The following is a 21,451-nucleotide window of genomic DNA, read 5'->3' on the forward strand; positions in this document are numbered from 1 at the left end:
CTAAACCTTTTTTGAAAAAAAAAAAATCTATCATTCAAGGCACCTAATACTTCCTGGGTAAATCATCACAGACTTTCATCTGTTATTCAATTTTTATATTTATCAGTTTTCTATAAATGCAAGACAAATGACAGTTTTGGTCTTGAATAATTAGATTATTTAGATTTATATCTGTCTAAAAAAAAACAGAATGCATATCCATGTATGACAGTTTAATTTTCAGTTTTCCCAGAATATTATTTTTCTCTAATGGCTTATTCATATACAATATCTCTTTAGAGATTCTGTTTCCTGAGCTTTGTCAATATAAACCCAAAATGTGCCAGAATGCTTAAATCCATATCACTAACAGACTTCTAAATTAACTTGCTTGCAACCATCAATATCCTGTTTCAAAATTATGTAATTATTTCTGATACATTTGGAGTATTCTCAGTAATCTAACTCACTTTGCTACAATGTGTAAAGTCAGTCAGAGGTATGAAATACAAGAGATTTAAATCAATTTAGATTAACATCTTTTGTGGCGGTCTCAGAAAATTAAATTATGATGGCATTAGATTTCTTTTTTTTTTAAGATTTTATTTATTTATTTGACAGAGAGAGAGAGAACAAGTAGGCAGAGAGGCAGGCAGAGGGAGAGGGAGAAGCAGGCTCCCCACGGAGCAGGGAGCCCGATGCGGGGCTCGATCCCAGGACCCTGGGATCATGACCTGAGCCAAAGGCAGCTGCTTAACCAGCTGAGCCACCCAGGCGCCCCAGATGGCATTAGATTTCTAATTATACAACTCCCTTCCAGTCAAAGATAATACTATTTAACCCTGTCAATAAATAAAATCCCAGGAATCTCTTCATTTAGAATTTATAACTAGGTCAACCCCCCAGCATCATGCAGATCTGCTACATAGCTCCCATACAGCTGAAAGCATGCACTTAACTATAATTTTTGAAGAATCCTACATCTGTCACTGAAGGCAGGGCTATTTCAATATCACACACCACTGAATTACTAGATCCTAGCACAGTAGGTACCGTATACACAAAATATGCAGAATTAAAGTTTGAATTAGAATTTAAGAAAGCACCTTGAAAATATTTTTTTCCTTTTTTTTAACATAGAACAAAAACATTTTTCTGCCCTCTGTATTTTCCCCCACCTTGCCACAAAAAATCTGGTGATGAATTGCTCCCATTAGACTATGCCAGCTACTCTTCTAGTGATAAAAATAGTCTCCCAAATCAATATAATTCCTGATGTTTATTAAGAGGGAAAGGAGGAATTTTTTATTTCACTGTTAAGAGTCAATATTATAAAAAATGTTTCAACATATTCCTCTACTCAAAAATAATGGTCTAAGTCTTTTACAGATCAGATCACCCTTTTTATCACATTATTTCCTGCTAATACTGCAGTCTTTCACTGTCTCACCTGATAACCCCTTCCCACCTGCACTCTTTACTTGGCTAGCTGTCGTTCCTATTGCATATCTCATTCTGGACATCCACCTGTAGCTTCTATGTACTTACACAGGTCACTATACTTCACCTACCGACATACAGAACACACCGTATTTAACTGTCTGGGGTGTTGATTTGTTTCCCACCGTGGCCATCACTATGTCCATCACTCTCTCAGACCCTTAGTGCTTAATCCCAGTGCCAAGCACCCTGGAGATGGCTGATAAATACTTGTTGGTAAATGAATAAGATAATGAATGAATGAGCATGGGAACCATTTATTTTGTTATCTTGTTTTCTACTTCACTATTATTTTATTGTGCCTATGCAGAGAGAGCAGAGAGACTCTGCTTGATGTTCACATTGAGAAAAATTTCCTTTGAAACCCCAATCAATAATATAACATCTGTGTATGAAAAATTTATGGTACAAAATGTTTATGTTTTATCTTGCATAAGCAAAATAAAGAGGGCTACTTATATAACCACTAGTTAAATTTAATATGCTACCCATCTGGGCCTTTTTTTCTCAATTAGGAAGCAGCATTTTAAAAGTGAATAAATATATTCTAGAGGCACCTGGGTGGCTCAGTCAGTTAAGCATCCAACTCTTGGTCTTAGCTCAGGTTGTGATCTCAGGGTCATAAGATGGGGCCTGCATGGGGCTCTCTGCTCAGTGTGGAGTCCGCTTGAGATTCTCTCTCACCCTCTCCCTCTGTCCCTCTCCCCAATCAAGCTCTCGCTCTCGCTCTCTCAAAATAAATGAATAAAATATTTTTTAAAAAATAAGACATTCTAAAAGAGAGAGAGATAAAAACAAATGAATATATTTGGTCCCTTCAATTTATATTACACTGTATTCAATTAGGATTAGGAAGAAAAATAATTTTAAGAGTTTGGTACCACGTGGAAAGATTTTAACCTTAATGAAGTATCAGAGACAATATGTGTCAACAGCAGAACACTAAGCAAGAGCTACTGTGGATAATCCACTAATATCAGAAAGGGAGATATAAAATAAGGGACCAGGATATATCTTCAGAGTTTTTAGTTGTACCTAGTGGGCTAAATAGGGAAAAGTATGTCGATTTCATCTTTCCAAAGTGCAACAGAAATAGGATGTAAATGTGTGGATAGGTGAGAAAAAATCCACAAATAAGAAGTAAGAAAATAAGAAATCAAAATTCCTGGGGCACCTGGGTGGCTCAGATGGTTAAGCGTCTGCCTTCAGCTTGGGTCATGATCCCAGGGTCCTGGGGTCAAGCCCCACATCAGGCTCTTGGCTCAGCAGGGAGCCTGCTTCTCCCTCTCCCTTTGCCTCTCTCCCTGCTCATGCTCTCCCTCGCTCTCTGCATCTCTGTCTCAAATGAATAAATAAAATCTTTAAAAAAAATATCACCTAGATTTGTACTCATGTTTCTTTCTAAAAAAAAGAAATCAAAATTCCTAGAAGTTTGAAACTGAAATGTTGGTAATATGTTTTTTAGAACAATACAGGATAAAACAGTTATTCTCCCTTGGATTAATGTGTATCCCAAAAATGCTGGCCTAAAAAAAAATGTAAAAGGAGTGTTTCCTGATTATGGGCTTGCTTTCAAGCAGCAACCAGACTGTAGAAAGAAGTAATGATTTTTTGACTCACGATGCCAGTTAATTTCCATTCTAAACAAACTTTTCATTTCAAGTTTGAAGGGCCTTGGTCTTAAATATGGAGAACAGATGAAATGTATGTGTTACACATATGCATATACTGAGACCTATATCCATTCACCCAGCGACTTGGTGCTCAGAGAATCCACCTCCTCAAACATGGGCCAGAAGACCCAATTATGTAAATATTCTGGGGCTTTTTGTCAATGTTGCATTTCAAATTTCTTTGACCAAATTTCTACAATGAGAAGCTTACTTCTGGAAAAAATGAAGCAGATTAAGAAATAGGGAGAATACGCTGGTCAAGTGAAAACAATACTATTATGGAATTGGTAAGTATTAGTTTAAAAACTTGCCTATCATAAATGGGGATCATCAATGTTAAAAAAATTGTGATGTTTGATATTAAAATACTGTTTTTTCCAATTCAAGCAATATTGCTGAAAATTTGCTACAGTTCTTCAATAAACTCTCAAGGTGATAGACCAGGTCAGCAATGTCAAAGACTCACTACTGGCCCCATTTGATTTCTGGATTCAAACTCATTAGCTGGGTGGCCTTGGTAAGTGGCCTAACTTGCTGGCAATCTGACTCTGAGTGTGCACCTCTGAAAAACTGAACTAAATGACAACATACGTAAGAAATTATTTTAAGAATGTTTGAGGTTATTTTGTAACCTTGAGCAAGGTAAATTCTCTAAGGCTCTTTCCTTTAAAAGTAGACAAAAATGTATATAGATCTTAAAACAAAAAAAGTAATAAAAAGAAGTATGTTAACTATACTGGAACTAAAATAAAAAACTTAATAAAAATAAAAGCAATATTAAAAAAGAATATATAGATCATCAGTGTTGATGTTAAGTGAGATCTTATATTTTAATGGCCCAGCACTACAAATGTGACATATTTGAAGTTATCAGTAAATGATAGTTATTATAATAGACATTATATCTGTAAAAATGAGCAAACAACTAGAAATTTATGTTTAGATAAGTAAAATATAGCTTAAAATTACCTTTTTGTCTATCAGGGAAATATTAAAAATAATAATATATACTGTTGGCTACAGAATAATGAAATGAGAATGTTTATGCACTGCAGGTGAGTGAGAATGTAAATTGATATAATTTTTCTAAAGGACAATTTGTCAATGTGTATAAAAGATTTAAATAATAAACATTCTCTTGACAAGCCATACCATTTCTAGGAATTTACCCCAAGCCATTTTAAATGTCCAAAGATGAATGTGCACATACAAACTGCAATATTGATTATATATCTTAAAAAAACCCTATTTTTATTTTTTATTTTTTTAAGATTTTATTTATTTATTTGAGATAGCAGAATCGGTTGGGGGGGAGCGGCAGAGGGAAAGGGAGAAGCAGACTCCCCTCTGAACAGGGAGTCTGAGATGGGGCTCAATCCCAGGACCTTGGGATCATGACCTGAGCCAAAGGCAGACACTTAACTGACTGAGCCACCCAGTCACTCCAAAAACCTGATATTTAGAAATAGGTTATACTTGAATTAAGGTATGGTACAATCACTCAATGGCTTTTATGAAAACATATTACACATTATGATACGATTTTAGACACCTAAACATAGCCAGTGTAAAACAATAATGCCAACACAGAGTGATTATTTGTCTTCTTTTCTAAGGAAAGAAAAAAGCTTCTATCCTAATTTAAAACTGAAATGAACACATATATGCTCATATATACCACACACACACACACACACACACACAAGCTCATTGTTTCTATTAAGAATCTCAGTATTTTAGTTAATATTTTATTTGTTTTCTTTTGAACAAAGTTTTCTTTCTGAAATGTAATCCAATTGAATATACCACTTACGTGCACATAGCCAATTCATGTCTTTCATTTGCTTTCAGCTTTCAGTCCTCTATTAAGAATTTTTAATCATAAAATCATATATCATAGTACTTGAGTGTCTTGTGGGAGATTACCTTTTGGTGGATAAAAGGTTTGAATCCTAATCTAAGAAACATAGTTGAGCTGTATCGATATGAAACACCTAATACAAGGCCACATAATTAATAAATGAGTCTCTGAACTTTTTACTAAATCAAACTAAAAAATTGTACATCAGAGATCCTATGTTGCTATGGCTCCCAGTGCATCTAAAAATGATGATGTTAAGATCATGTCCTCGGCTTTTCAGGAGAGTTATAATAAATATCCAGATGTGTCTTTTTCTGTTTTTATCTCTAACTGCTAGGTAAGCTTTTATACATGATGTGCAAAGCTTAATGTAAGATGTTCTCAGATCTCAGGACCAAGAAAAGGTGGCGCCTCTCCTGATGGTTTGATTCCTTTTAGAAAACAGCCATCACACAAACCACTATTTTCCCTTTTGACCTAACTGGTAGGAAGAATTGTTTCATTGAAACAAACATCAGCCTTTCTCTTAACGGATCTCTCCATATGCCTTTCCTTACCCACCATCCCTTCACGTGACTCATGGAAGAGAGGGCAAGGAACAGTGCTGATGCAATCAGGAAGAGCTATTTCTCCTTAACAACTTAGTGGAACTCCCTAAATCAAGGCATGCTGCCTCTGGCAAGTTTTCCCTTGCAGTGTGTGAGCTTTTCAAAAATCCCATGTGATGACTTTTATTATTCTTACTTCCATTATTTCAATCAATCTGTAAACTGAAACTTAGAGAGGCATAAGGAGTTGACCAGAATAAAGTAATCAGTAATGGAGCTGCTCCTGGCTCCAAAATCTATGATTTATGCATTTTCCACTGCACTATGTTCTTCTGATATAAAAATATACTGTAGTGTGAGTTCAGTCTTTACAGATCTTTATAAAGAAGAAACCATCTAATACAAATCTCCTTCCTCCCAGCCTACATTTCCTGAATTGCTCCTACACACGGGTATCCAAGACATTCTTCCAGGATTATGATACAAAATAAGTAATTTATGATTTCCCACTTTTAGGGCACTAACACTATTTTCTATGCAGTGCAAATAATTCAATCCTCTATCTATAAGAACAATAATTCCTCCTTTATTAACATGACAGAGAAAACAGAATTTACAATCTGTGAAAATTCTTCTGGTGGTGACTGCGGTAGAAGTGTTGGAAATAAATGTTCCCACCATTTTATGTGCCATACCTAAGAAATGAATTAACTCACAAGAGTGAGGTCACCCTGCCTTGTCTCTCACTGTTGCTAGCTGCCAACAGCTGTGTTAATTCCACCAGAAACTGCATGCTACACATTTGTAAGTCATTGGTCCTTACGATAACTTAACACATTAGATCCAGCAGCCAACTGAACCTTTAGTAAGTATTTACTCACAGCTAGAATTGTATTGGCTATAAGGTGGTTTTTTCATCAAATATTTTGTCTTTATAATAGTCAGATAATTCCAATCTAGTGATGAGTCAGTATCATCCCATAGCATTTTAAGTCATATATTAACTGATTATATTATTTTTGATTTTCAGTAGCATCCTTCTTCATAAAGTAACCAACGATGCCTCTGTTATACTTCTTAAAATAGTATATCACTTAATAATCTTCAGGTATGTTTTGGCATTATAATCTTTATCCAATATCTTACCTCAGCTCTTAACTGGAAGATCAGTCTATCCTTGCTGTTTTGAGATTTTGATTCTTCCTTTATATCTCCTGATAGTTCTTCCATTTCATTTTCATGCTGACCAGGAATAATGTTAAACTGAAAAAAAAAAAAAGGTTAAAATTATAATCACATGATGCTCCAAAGGCTGGCTCCAGGATAATCCACATTAGTCTTTCGTTTTGCTTTTAGTTTAGTTTAGTTTTTTGTTCATTTGTTTTTTATGTGCATTCTGGCAGGTTTTATTGTTGCTGTGGTAATTAATGTAGTTAAACCATTTATTTCTTATATTTGAAAAATTCTTGGTTATTAGAAAACAAATCAGCAAATTTCCATAAATTCAAACTCATCAATTGAAAAAATTGGCCAAAACTTGGTTACCACAAAGAATCCTGGTAATTGAACAACTGGATTCTAAACAAATCCAACTGATTTTTTTTTTAAGATTTTACTTATTTATTTGACAGAGAGAGAGAGAGACACAGTGAGAGAGGGAACACAAGCAGGGGGAGTGGGAGAGGGAGAAGCAGGCTTCCTGCCAAGCAGGGAGCCCAATGTGGGGCTCGATCCCAGGACCCTGAGACAATGACCTGAGCAAAAGGCAGACGCTTAATGACTGAGCCACCCAGGTGCCCCAATTAATACCGATCTTACAGTCTTGAATATCTGTAATACAGGACCCTTTGTAATCCTATTTAATGTCTATTTTTTATGAAGTCTAAGGAGTATATAGATTATAACAGAGGCAAACTTGGGCAATGGAAAAATACATCTATACAATGCTAGACCTGGTAAAAATATGTTTATTAAAGATGCCAATAAATTAACAGCAAAACAGGATAAATAAACTATGGCATATCCAGATAATGGAATATTATTCAGCACTAAAAAGCCAAGAAAAGACATGGAGGAAACTTAAATATATATTACTAAGTGAAAGAAGCCAATCTGAAAAGGCTACTTACTGTATAATTCTAATTATGTGACATTCTGGAAAAGGCAAAACCATGGAGAAAATATAAAATCAGTGGTTTTCAGGGCTGCAGGGAGGAAGAGATGAATAGGTGGAGCACAGAGATTTTTAGGGAAGCAAAACTATTTGGTATATCACTGGTGGATACATGTCATTATACATTTGTCTAAACCCAGAGAATGCACAACACCAAGAGTGCACTCTAAGGTAAACTATGGACAGTGATGTGTCAGTGTCGGTTCATCACTTGTCACAAATGTACCACTATGGCGGAGGACACAGATAATAGAGAAAGGTGTGCTTAAGTGGAGACAGGGAGCATACGGGGAATGTATGTATCTTCCACTCAATTTTGCTGTGAATCTAAAACTGCTCTAAAAAATTATCTATAAAAAGAAACATAGGAATGTGAGAAAAATCCTGGAAATGCACAGTAATTTTCCCCCTACCTGTTCTTATAGTTTTCAGCAGAAACACAAATTTTGATAAACCTATATAATGTGTAATACACACACATATGTTTGTTTTGTTAACTTATATTTTCCCCTAAAATATGTAGGTAAATATTTTCAGAATTTATATAATTTGTAAGTAATCCCACAATAAATTAGAAAATACAAGCAAACATTATACTATTTATCATTAAAAATATTACTCATAACATTACCATTGTTAATAGTAATATTAAGTATGTACTAGTCTCTAGGAACTGGACTTGATATATATTTCCTTAGTTAAAGGTAGAGTAATCCTGTGTTAGGTACTATCTTTACCTTAAAGAAAAATAAGCCGTATTTTTACTAGGCTTAAGTAACTTCCCCAAATTCACAAAGCTAGTAATTGGAAGAAGCACATTTTAAGGATGTTCTTGCCAAATTCATTACCTGAGTTCTTAATCATAAACCAGCAGCTAGCTACATCTATAATTATAAAGATAAAAGCCATTGTATAGCTTACTGAAAGGCAAAAAGCTTATAGCCACATGCTAGAAATGGACTACAACGGTGTTGGGGGCTGATATGCCAAGTACAGAGAGGCTCCTTGTTCAGAGGTAGTAACCTGGAGAACGCACCATGGAAGGCAAGTGTGGAACAGGACACAATACCATGGGGTTCAGTCAAAGTCTATGCATGTTTCACCCCACCTTCCAATGTGGCATTCATCTCTGGCTAAAATAAAATAAAATAAAATAGAAGTCACTTTGCTAAAGAAAATAATGAATTGCAAGGATAAGATCAAAGCAATCAAAGCATCAGGTTTTGGTTTGAGTTCACCAAAGTAAAATCCAACTCATTCGGGTAATTGAATGCCCTTAGTTTAACTTCTGAAATCATGACCATTAATTCTCAGAGAATCAGATCAATCAATAAGCTCTCTCACTGTCAATAGGACTGCAATCAATGTTACCACACAAAGGAGAGAGGAGGCAGGAAAATAAATTTTCATACATAGCAGTATGGGAAATCCACACCAATTACCTAAAATAATTCCATTTTCATTTTTTGCTGACAGTGGAAAATCAAGGATCTCTGGACATGTGAAGAAACCAAGAACATGAATAAAATAGCCAAGATTCAAAAACACAATGTCTGATAGCAAAAAAAAAAAAGACAGATGAATGGTATATTTTAAGATATGAAAGAAAATGTAATTAAAAATCTAATCATTATGTTTGGAAAAAATGAATATATATTGCACTCATAAATTAAGGACAGAACAATTTCAAAATTTCAAAGAACAATAAAAGAAACATTTTAAAATGTGTCTAGTAATCCCTTCCTTTAGAAAAGTTTGCTAAAAATGTTGGAAAATACAGTCAGAGGTTGAAGTGTGTCAAAGCTCCAGTTCTTGGACCTGTTCGCTTGATGAATTCACTCCTTTGGACAGATGATGTGCACCCATAGCATTGCATACTAGTCAAAATTCTGACAATCTCCAAATGTCTAGTTCCATCCTGTAGGTCTCCTTTGTGAACTTCGGACTCAACTTCCTACTTGTCACTTCTATAGGTATCCCACACTTAGCACGTTACAAAGACAAATTAAGAACTCCCCTAAACCAGTTTCTCTGACAGTCTTTGCCATTTCAGTAAGTATCAACTCTATCCTTCCCTTTGATCAGGACAAAGATACTGGATTTATTTTTAACTCCTTTCTTTCTCTGACATATCATATCCAAACTAAAATCAAAATAATTCAATTTTGCTTTCAAAATATATAATAAATCCAACCACTTCTCTACCTCTAACTACTACTGCCCTGATCAAACACCACCATGGTCTCTCACATCAGTTATTTTAATAGCTGCCATAATCTCTGCTTCTCTGTGTAGCTCTGTAGTCCCTTTCCCAAAACAGCAGTCAAATAAAGCATTTACAAAGTAATTCAAATCATGTAACTCAGCTGCTCAAATATTTCCAGTGGCCACCCAATCCATTCAGAGTATAAGTCAAAGTCCTTACCATCTGCCTGGTCCCGGAACCCCTCAATGCTCTTCTCCTACCCCTTATTCTATCAGTCACTCTGGCCTCCTCACTGTTCCTATACACTCCACGCAGGAAACAGCAAAAAATAAAGATAAAAACAGTAAATGAAATATTGTACAGTGAAGGCAACTGAAACAATATAACAGGAAAAAAAAAACCCGATGGCCAGTTAATAAAACAACTATAATTTTCCTTATGAAAATTGGAGTTATTTTGATCATTTTAAAATTATACTTTGGACTCAAAATCACCTTAATTTTGCCACTTTACCCTATTCAACCTCAGATTCAGATCATTGGAGTTATAACTAAAATCTAATCAGCAGCTGAAAAGTTGAAAGCTGTAGATGTGTAGATGTTAAAGATTATTCATTTAGCAGAATTATGAATGTCATCCACAGGTGATATATCACATTACTTAAATTGAAAGTGACAGAAATAGAAGGTACCTGAGGAAGTGAATGCGTCAGCATCAGAAAGCATTTTCCAAGTTCAGGTCCTTTTATTTAATAATTATTTAAGTATAGTCTCTTGTAAGACTTTTTTTTTCTGAAATTGCATCATAATATAATTCCAAAATTCCTCTTTAAAATTCCTCTTTTCATACTGCAGTAGTTGTGAAAGGTTAAACCAGGCAACTTGTCACATCTCTGACTTCAGAAATATTTGCCATAATTTGCTTCTGGAAAATTAGCAACACTATATGTAAATATTTATCCTCCTACATTCAAATTAGCATGGAATGGAAAGTCGTTTTGAAGATGATTCTGGAAAATAAAAATATTGTGTAATTTACAAATAAAAATATTTTCTTACTCAGATCAAGTAGGAAAAGAAAATTTCATTTCAAAAATGGCACAAAAATATAATCTAAGACATCCTGTTATTTTGATCTTGCCTCACATTTTATCCTTCAAAATAATCTAAGATGATTAGGTCGTTATTGCTTATCCCAAAGATCTAGCTTTTGTAAAATATTGTGTTCAATATTTACATCAATATTATTAATACAACATAATTCAATCTCTTTAAACACCAAACCCATGATTTCTCCCACAACTCTCAACAAACGACCTTGCAGTTTCATTCATGGAAAAGCAGAAAAGCTATACATAGGAAAGATCTTCAACTTCTTGTAACGTAATTTACAAATTTTCATGCATCTCTACAAATCTTTCCTTCTTTCCTCTTGTTAAAGAACTTAAATACCCTTCCTAGAGTCAAACACTAATCATTCCATTTGCAGTCAGGATTTGGTACCTTTGGGGTACTTGGCTAAACTCAAAGAATTGTTCCTCTCCTGGTTTCACTTATTTGTGGAACAGAAGGAATAGCATGGAGGACACTAGGAGAAGGAAGGGAAAAATGAAGGGGGGGAATTGGAGGGGAAAACGAACCAGGAGAGACGATCGATTCTGAGAAACAAACTGAGGGTTCTAGAGGGGAGGGGGGAAGGGGGGATGGGTTAGCCCAGTGATGGGTATCAAGGAGGGCACGTATTGCGTGGAGCACTGGGTGTTATACACAAACAATGAATCATGGATCACTACATCAAAAACTAATGATGAACGGTATGGTGACTAATAAAAAAAATAGAACTGTTCCTCTCCTGGATTTTCACGATCTCTTGGTTTCTCCCTCATCAACATTTAGTTGCGTGTAGTTTCCATTTAGGTTGGAAAGCGAAGTTTGAGAGATCAAGTGTAGGAGATCTTTCTCTCTCTCTCTTCTCTCTCTCTCTCCCCACCTCCCACCCCCAACCTCTTTTCTGGTTTTGGAGTTTCCACTCCAGCTCTGTTTTCTCTTACTTTCAAGTGCCTTGGAAGACTGCTTACTTACATTCACGTTTTCCCCATGTTCCCCTCTAACTCATTCCTCCATTGGCTTTTGCTACCCCCATTCCCAATACTTCCCAACACACAATAGTCAACTTTGTCCTTAACTTGAATCCTTGGCAGAAATTGATTATTGTTAACAGTGCCTTTGTTCAAGCACTCTTTTATTCTGGTTCATGAGAAGAAAGGTCTTCTTTCTTTGCAGTTTCCCTTTCTCTGTCTGCCTTACCTGGTGCTAATCCTCCAAACCGTCTTTTGTTTCTTTCAATATACCAACACTCGGGGATCCCATTTACTCCCATGGCTTCCACCATCATCTTACTGTTCATTGTTCACATTTCTTTCTTGCACTCATAAATCCCAAATCCCACCAAACATTCCTACCTCAAGCTCAGTATACTCAGTATTGAATACATCGTCATTTCCTCTCAGGTTCTTTTCCTCATGATATGCCCTCTTTGGTGAAAGGCAATCCCATAGATAAGGTCAGAAATCCATAACTTCTCCTTCTCTCTAACCCCCTAGCATCCCCATGCATTTCCAACATTCACTGAATCACCAAGCATCACAATTTCTTTCATTTGTATATTTCTCAACTCTCCATATCCCCCAAACAAACTTAGGACACCTGATTATTTCTTTCCGGATTACCATGGCCAACTCATAGAAGTTTCCTCAATAGCTGTACCCCCAAAATCTCTTCTTCACACTGAAAGTTGTCATTTTTTTGGTAATGTAAATCAAACTGATGCTGGTTGACACACTGCAACGGCTCTTCCCACTGCCTTCATGTTGATGTACAAATGTATAATTTGCCTCTTGGAATAAGTATTGAATATCAAATAGCACGGAATCTAAGACCAAGGTGTTAGCAGTTAGGCAGGTTCTGGTGGCTATACCATATTCTTATGAAAGGTGAGGAAAGTAAGGAGGAAATGTGCCCAAATAGAAAGTGACCCAAAATGCAGTGGACCCAGGGATAGCTAACAACAAGGTTAAGGTTCCAAGTAATTTTAATTAACTCTAAGTGCACAGAGAAGCCTCCAAAATTTATCATAGCTACAAAAATTTTAGCCAAAATTATTTAAACTAAACTTTACCTAATTTCCTCCCTCAACCTTTAAGAATGGTTGTAAAAACACAAAACAATGTTTAACTATGATTAAAACAAATTTTCTTCTATTCTCAAGTCAAAATAAAAACACTAACTAATCTTAGTGGTTTTTAAACTTTTGCTCTCATGCTGGTGTATCCTTTACTTTTTTAAAAGATTTGACTAAATAGTATATTTATTTAGATTCAAAAAATGAAATTTCTGCTGAATTTTAAATATTTTAAATAAAATGGTTGCATCACATTTTACTGAATCTTAACATCAAAAAATCACAGAAATGTGACCTATCATCTATTCAAAAATTTGTATTAATTTTATTTCTTGAATTTTTATTTCTGTTCTACCTTCCCCAGATCATACTGTAACATGTTTATATTTGAAAATGTTTCTAATCAATAAAATGCAATAAAAATACATATATAAAATATGTATGTATATATTGTGACTGTAAGGCTCCAAATGTTAAAAAGTTTCTTTGGATTGAATTATCTCTACAATTATTATGGGTACATGGTTGCTTAAAAACAAGACAAAATAGCACATATTGTGATAAGTAATTATTAAATATAAACTAATCATTTACTGGAAATGCATTTCTTAATGAGATGGATAGATACGTTTTTTCAATTAGCTTGTGTATCCATGGATGAAATTACTTATTGATAGAATGAAATAAGAATTATCGTCAGTTTTCTATATTCTTTTTTTAAATGTAGGCACTAAGAAAGTTGATGACATGTTAATAGAAATGGAAGATGTTTTGTTATAGCAAAGGCATTGCTTGTGTTGTTTTTTAATATCTTTTAAGTGACAAAGCCACTTTTGATCTTACATCAAAATTAATTTTTTATTATCTATAAACTGACCAACCTATTAGGTCCTATTCCAGTATTTTTGTGGAAAAGAAAATCATAAATGACTTGAAATGACAAAGGTTTTGTGATCCATTGATTAGTTGGTTTCTCAACACCAATATTTCAAAATATCTCTATGTTTGGTACTCCTGCATTTTCCCCACTCTGGTAAAATGTTCTAAAATCACACTTGGGTTGGGAGATAAGCATGACTTTCATTTGAGAAGTAGATGGAGGGTAATGTGGGAAAAGAGAACTCACTTGAAAAGTACAAAGTTCTTTAGGCAAATGGATTTTTGAAGAACACATATGAAAGTTTGGGAATCTGAAGTTGAAATCCATATAACTATCCCGGTGGGACCTGTGGGAAGATGGCAGTGGTGTGGTGGTGGTAGTCCTTTTAGGGTCTGCAAACCTCTCCATGAAAACAGGCAGAGCAATGACAATAACAAAATTAAAACCTATGGAGGCCTACAGCAAAATGAGGTAACAAATTTTCCCTACAAACCCTAAGATACAGGTGTGTTAAGACAATCTACTCAGCTTCAAGTACTGCAGAATAGCAGCATCTGTTTGAGAAAATTAAATGGGAGCAACATTCCCTGAGAACAGGAGAACAAAATTGACAGCACACCTGCCCTGAAAGTGTGTCAGGTCAATGTGAAAACAGTAGATGAAACTAAGGGAGTTTTACACATTCTAATTGGTGAGTGAGTGCAAGAGGCTCACACTGAAGTCCAAAGTGCAACAAACAATCTATATCCTGTATACTTTCAAAGACAAAAACAGACAAAACTTCCTTTATTTTTTTTTAAAGATTTTATTTATTCATTTGAGACACAGAGATAGAGAGCATGAGCAGGGGGAGAGAGAGAGGGAGAAGCAGGCTCCCCGCTGAGCCGGGAGCCCGATGTGGGGCTTGATCCCAGGACCCTGGGATCATGACCTGAGCCGAAGGCAGACGCCTAACCATCTGAGCCACCCAGGCACCCCGACAAAACTTCCTTTAAAAACACATTCTAGGGGCACCTGGGTGGCTCAGTCAGTTAAGTGGTCTGACTCTTGATTTCAGCTCAGGTCATGATCTCAGGGTCATGGGATCGAGCCCTATATTGGGTTCCCTATTCAGCATTGAGTCCACTTGAAATTCTCTCTCTCCCTCCCTCTCTGCCCCTGCTCTCTCTCTCTCTCTAATAAATAAATGAAATCTTAAAAAAAAAAAAAAAAAACAAACCTGAATGAACTAAAGCAGGAAATGCTGAGAATAGAATCCATATGAACAGTGGCAATAAAGGCAGAGTGATCCAGATAAATCAGTTAGGGAACAGAGTCAGGGGGTTTTCGAAAGGACAAGAAAAAGTCATAAATTTAGGGCACTTTACACAAATACTGAGTAGTGAGCTCTAGGTGAAGCTAGAAAACACTTCTTCATCCACTCTCTTTCTATTATAAGTATAAAAAAACCTAAATCTATGTAAGAATGAGTAACAGAAAAGGATCATAGTTGAATCATATGTAATGTTATTATAAAGACAAAAGAATGAACAGAATGATGCTCTTACAGACAATGAAAAGTATGCTACAGATAATGAGGACATTCTAGAAATACACGCCCACTAGAGAAAAAGAAAACAAGAGTCAAAGTTTTCACTGTGACCTAAACAAAAATAATAAAATTATATATAATATGAAAGACCAACACACCCAGGAATTAGAGAAACTCAGAAATGTTACAGTAATAGGAAAAAAATTAGAAAGAAAAGAAAAAGTATTTCAGAATAAGCTCTAAGGAACATAAGAGCAAGTAAATGCAACAGATAATGCCCTAAGAGATAAGGTAAAAAGAAATAAGATGCTAAAAATCCAAAAGTAATCAAGATAAAATATTAAAAAGGGTATCAGAAACTGACTGAGCAGAGTGACAAGGATGTAACATATTATAAATTTTCCATTTTTTTTCGACTAAAATTGCCTGAAATAGTGCCCTTCAGTACAGCAATGCACTCATCCATACACAGACTGTGGTGTTAAGATATTTCCTGTTATAAGAACCAGGAGTCTTTGAAGATGAGTCATACCGTTGAGTATATATCTTGCCATGCCATAGAGTAAGTAAACTATAAAAGATTACCGGGATTTCATCAAATATTCTCAGTTGCTAATATAAAAAAAGTTTCACTCTCTCAATATGCTACCTTTTGAATATCATTAAGGATGATAAGAACAGGTACTATAAAAAACATCCAATAAGTTTAAATTCATGAATTTATAATAATACTTTAAAAACCTAATTTAATACTGGGGAATACTAGGGATCCAATTCATTATTTTGTAAATTGGTAAAGAAAGGGGAAAGTAATCTACCTGTATCCCAACTATGTCTAAATGAACAAAATACTGTATGAGAGGAAGTTCTTTAAAAAAAAAAAATATATATATATATTTTTTTAAGTAATCTCTGCATCCAATGTGGCACTTGAACTCACAACCCCCAGATCAAGAGTTGCACACTACAACAACTGAGTCAGCCAGGTGCCCCAGAGAGGAAGTTTTTTTTTTATTTAAATGTTCCAAATAGGGGTCCCTGGGGGGCTCAGTTGGCTAGGTGTCTGCCCTCTGCTCAGGTCATGATCCCAGAGTCTGGGGATGGAGTCCCACATCAGGCTCTCTGCTCAGCAGGGAGGCTGCTTCTCCCATTCTCTCTGCCTGCCACTTCCCCTGTTTGTGCTCACTCTCTCTGTGTCAAAAAAATAAATAAAATCTTAAAAAAAAGTTCCAAATAACTTCAGAAGAAATAATATAATTAGAATATCACAATTTTGCAACTCCTAATTAATGGAATGAGCACCAGTCTATCAGCACCACAAAGAAACAAACGAACACCACGTGCTTTCTAATGAAGAACATATTATCTAGGAGACAGTCTTGAAACTGAATCAAATCATACCTCCTGATCCAACTAACATTTAATAGGAAATACAGAAGACAGAGTAACATATTAAACCATATTAAACCATACAATGTATAAATGCAATCTACAGAATCCAGAAAGAATCCTAAAAGATAAATAACTTATTTTTTAAAAAACAAGCAAATTATAAGGAAAAAAAAGTTGCACAAAAAAACCTTCATATTAAAGTGCACTTAAAAAGACATTCGATTAAAATTCCTAAGCTTTATTTGATTTTTGATTCAATTAAGTAAACTGTGAAAACAAAATCGACATTTCTTAGAAAACTGGAAATTTGAACACCAAATATTTGATATTAGCAAATTATTGTTAATTTTTTAGGTTTCAAAATGGTATTGCTATGTTTAACAAGAGTCCTTATGTTTTGAGATACATATAGAAATAGGTCCAGATAGAATAATACATAGTTGTAATGTGGATGGATTTGGTATGGGTAAAAATGATTAGCCAAGAGATAATCATTATTAAATATAGCTGATGGAAAAACTGGGGTTCATGATAGTATTATTTCTGTTTTTGTATATAGTTGAGATCTTCTATAGTAAAAAGCTTAAAAAATAACAGTCCCTCAGCTTGTAAAATCTCTTACCCCTGTGCATGAGCATACTTGGAAAGTTGCCCAACTCTGGCTTATCTTAAAGTACAGGATCTATTAATCTACAATCTTTTGTCTGTTAGTAATTCAGGTCCAGAACCTGTACCTATTAAAGACATTAGATTTTCATATAGAAACCATGTAATATACATGTTACAGGAGGTGACTTTTTTCTTCTATATGTGGTTGTGAGGGTGTGGATGAATACGAACAGTAGTTCATCCAAGAGATAAATCAAGTCGTAAGATTATAAATCATGAGTATGAAAAGTAACACATTTCTATTGTGTCCATTGGAAAGTATTCATTTTGAATACCACTATTCTGTAATATTACCTGACTCCCAATTGCATTAAACTGCAGGCTCAGTACTCGCTTCAATAATCCAAGGTTATACATTTTATTGATAGCTGATTTCTGTCCACAGAATCACTCAAAGGCCAGGGGAAAGCCAATTAGAGTCCCAAAGAATAATTTATTATTCTTAACAGATTTATCCACAAGGTTATCAAAGAATATCACACTGGTCAATGGAGGATTAATCATGACTTGAAGAGAATGTTCATCTGAGAAATTTAATTTGTACTTCATCAAGAAGTTAACTAGTATATATTTTAGATAAAACATCTAATAAAAGAGTACAATGAGGTGCAGTTCTTTGTGTGGATGTTTGTCAAGAGATGTTTATACAAACTTGTTTTACCAATAGAAAGAAGTTATTTTGCACAATGATTGATGAACAGGGAAATCAATCACTTCCCTTTATTCCATGTTGCATTTAAAGATATTGTTTTTTCCCCTCTTAACTTTTGATTTACCCATTTCTAACAATTTCAGGTACTAAATCACAACAAGAACAACAAAAATTGTACTTCTTAGTCACAGATTCCCAATAAAATTTCTAGCCTTTTTATAAAAGAGTAACAGCAGAGTAGTCAAAAGGATACTAGAAAAACATCAGGAAGGTTGTGTTCTAGATCTGGTCCTACTAAAGCTCTTCTCTGACCTTGGACAATCAGACTTCTGGACTTCAAATTACTTTGCTTTTCAGAAAAGGAGTAAGCTAGATTTTATTCTGTGTAATTTTCCGGGGTGAATATTATGTGAAAGTGAGAGACTGAAATTATATGTCTCTTGATAAATTAGCAAAAGGAAGAATGATTAACAGGTTAGAAATTATGTAAAAAAATAAAATGTTACCTAAAAGAAGGTAGTAACTTTTGTACTTTTTTTAATCCAGAAAATAAAATATATTTAATACAAATATTATTTAAAACAAGTTATCACGACTAACCAAAACATTCACAAAGCATATGTAAAACACATTCTAAATAAAAACTAACTGCTTTTTTCAAAAGCCATATGTAAGGGAAACAGGATGGAACATACTTCTAATATATGGTCAGAACAATAGTGACTGCAGATCAGGACAGAGTAGCAGAAACCAAATCTGCCAACATGAAACCACTAAAATAGCAAGAAAAATAGAGCAAACAACTATTGTAAAAACACTAATTATCAGGCAATTCCTAAGAAATGGAAAACAAAGAAAAATAGCCCTAAAATTGCTCATTTACTGCCTGGAGGGAATTTTCAACTCATAGATTAGGAAGGAAAAGCAAGGTGGCCTCGGAGTTGAGGTGAAGCTAGGAACGAAGCGCGTTGAGGCTTAGTGTGGGCAACAGTTCCAAAAGGGTTCTAAGCAGAGGGAGAACCCTGGAGGTCTACCAAGTACTCACTAGGGTGGTGACCAGAGCATAATTTTGAGGAAACTTAACCCCAAAAGGATTAAAAGAAATAATCCCTACAATTGAAATAAGGCCAGTAATAATAATTCTTATTTCCAACTACCAGAGATAAACCTCACAGTTCACCGCCCATTACGTGAAGTACTCAGAATGGTTTTGCCTCTGGACTCAGTAGAAAAAATAACCATAGACTAAATGCTACTCTGCTCTCACCTAACCAGACTTAAAAGCTTCACGAGAAAAAAGATAAAAATGTCTCCAAGTAATGGAATTAGGTCACAGAAAAAAGCTCAAAAATATTTTTTTAAATCTAAAAATATTCAGCACCCATTCAACAAGGTAAAATTCCTAATGACAGGAGTCCAATCAAAAATTACATGTCTTGCAAACAAATAGGAACTGATGACCCATAATGAAGAGCAAAATCATTCAATTGCAACTTGCACAGAAATAATAAAAATGATAGAATTAAAAATGACCAAGAGGGCTTTAATGTTCCCCTCTGCTTGATTAAACTTTAGACAGCTTTATTTGTGATGACATACTCTTTACTTTTCATTTTCTTAGTGTTTCTTTTGAAAACAACACCTGAAAAAAAGAAAAAAGAAGGAAAGAAAGAAAACACCTGGCAATTGTAAATTCCTTCTCAATCTCTTTGAGGTATAAATCTTATTCCAGCCTCCTGCCAGCTTCATAATCCAGGCATGTCTTTCTCTAGGAGCTGGGAACCATCTCTTTGAAATGTACCCGTGAAGGAGATAGCACTCTTTTGCTGATCTCTATGGGAGGGTAGAGGCCTAACTTCCATTGTGCTAGTTAGCAAATACTGATAACCAAATCATAGAGAAGACCATCTGAAAACTCAGGAATGATCAAGGTGCTAGCTACAGCCCACTAACCAAACTTCCTCTCTCAAAGCCCTCCAGTATATTTCCATTAGCTCACCACAACAGGACTACAGTGGGTGCTAATTAGCAAGCTCCAAGATAACTTCAAGTGGCTTGATGTAATTGGAGTCCCTGAGAAGGGGTTGGGGACAAATATTTAAAAAATGATCAAAAGTTTCCAAATTTAATAAAAAGCCTAGATACATAGATTCAGAAAATTCCACAAACTCAAGTGGAAAGATATTTAAAGATTATATCAATACATATCAAAATCCAATTGCTCAAAGCCAGTAATGAAGAAAAAGTCTTTTTTTCCCCATCATTTATAACTATCAAATGTCCTTTAAGGATCTTTTTTTTTTTTAAAGAGATTAGTTTATTTGAGAGAGAGGAGAGGGAGAGAACGGTGTGGGGCGGGGGGGCAGAGGGAGAGATAAACTTAAGCAGGCTCCACGCTGAGTGCGAGCCCAATGCACAGCTTGATCTCACGACCCTGAGATCACGACCTGAGCCAAAACCAAGAGTCTGACACTTAACCGACTGCACTACCCAGGCTCCCCTAAAGGTCTTTTTTTAAAAAAAAATGTTGTCCAGTTTAGACACAATTGACATACAACACTGTGTAAGTTTAAGGTGTACAATGGGATGATTTGACACTCTTACACATTGTGAAATGTTTACCACAATGAAGTTAGTTGACACACCCTTCACCTCCTACAATTATCATATTGCTGTTATTGTTGTTCTTGGGAAAATACTAAAGCCCTATTCTTACAGCAACTTGTAAATATACAATCCAGCATTGCTAACTAGATTTACCATACTGCTTTCCTGCCAGCAATGAATGAGAGTTCCTGTTGCTCCTCATCCTTGTCAGCATTTGGTGTTGTCAGTGTTCTGGATTTTGGCCATTTTCCTAGGTGTGCAGTGGTATCTTACTGTTGTTTTAATTTTCATTTTCCTCATGATATAGGATGTGGAGCATCTTTCCATATGTTTATTTGTCATCTGTATATCTTCTTTAGTAAAGTGTCTAAGTTCTTGGCCCATTTTTAAATCAGGTTGTTTGTGTTCTTACTATTGAATTTTAAGAGTTCTTTGTATATTTTGGGTAATTAGACCTCCTAATAATTTTTTTCTGAGGTTTCCATAAAAAAAGATCAGCATAATGTTTATGTCTTTATTGAGTTGTGGCAGGGATAGTGGCTGAGAGAGCAAATTACAGAAGCTGTATTCAAAAACCAACATAAAGTGGAAGAAGCCAGT

General features: G+C 35.1%; 1 protein-coding gene across 6 annotated transcripts in view; it reads right to left on the reverse strand.

Annotated features, from left to right (window-relative positions):
- CCDC102B (coiled-coil domain containing 102B) overlaps positions 1–21,451 on the reverse strand; it is a 185,686-nt gene that overhangs the window by 49,186 nt on the left and 115,049 nt on the right. For all 6 annotated transcript variants that reach the window (XM_025886902.2, XM_073898067.1, XM_073898068.1 and 3 more), the window contains one exon: positions 6,708–6,824. In XM_025886902.2, coding sequence (XP_025742687.2) covers positions 6,708–6,824 — 117 coding nt within the window. The remainder of the gene's footprint in view (positions 1–6,707; positions 6,825–21,451) is intronic.

This window comes from Callorhinus ursinus, unplaced genomic scaffold, assembly GCF_003265705.2.
Source record: "Callorhinus ursinus isolate GAN/ISIS: 27379988/994484 unplaced genomic scaffold, GSC_fseal_2.0 scaffold11, whole genome shotgun sequence".
In the NCBI taxonomy this organism is placed as follows: domain Eukaryota; kingdom Metazoa; phylum Chordata; class Mammalia; order Carnivora; family Otariidae; genus Callorhinus; species Callorhinus ursinus.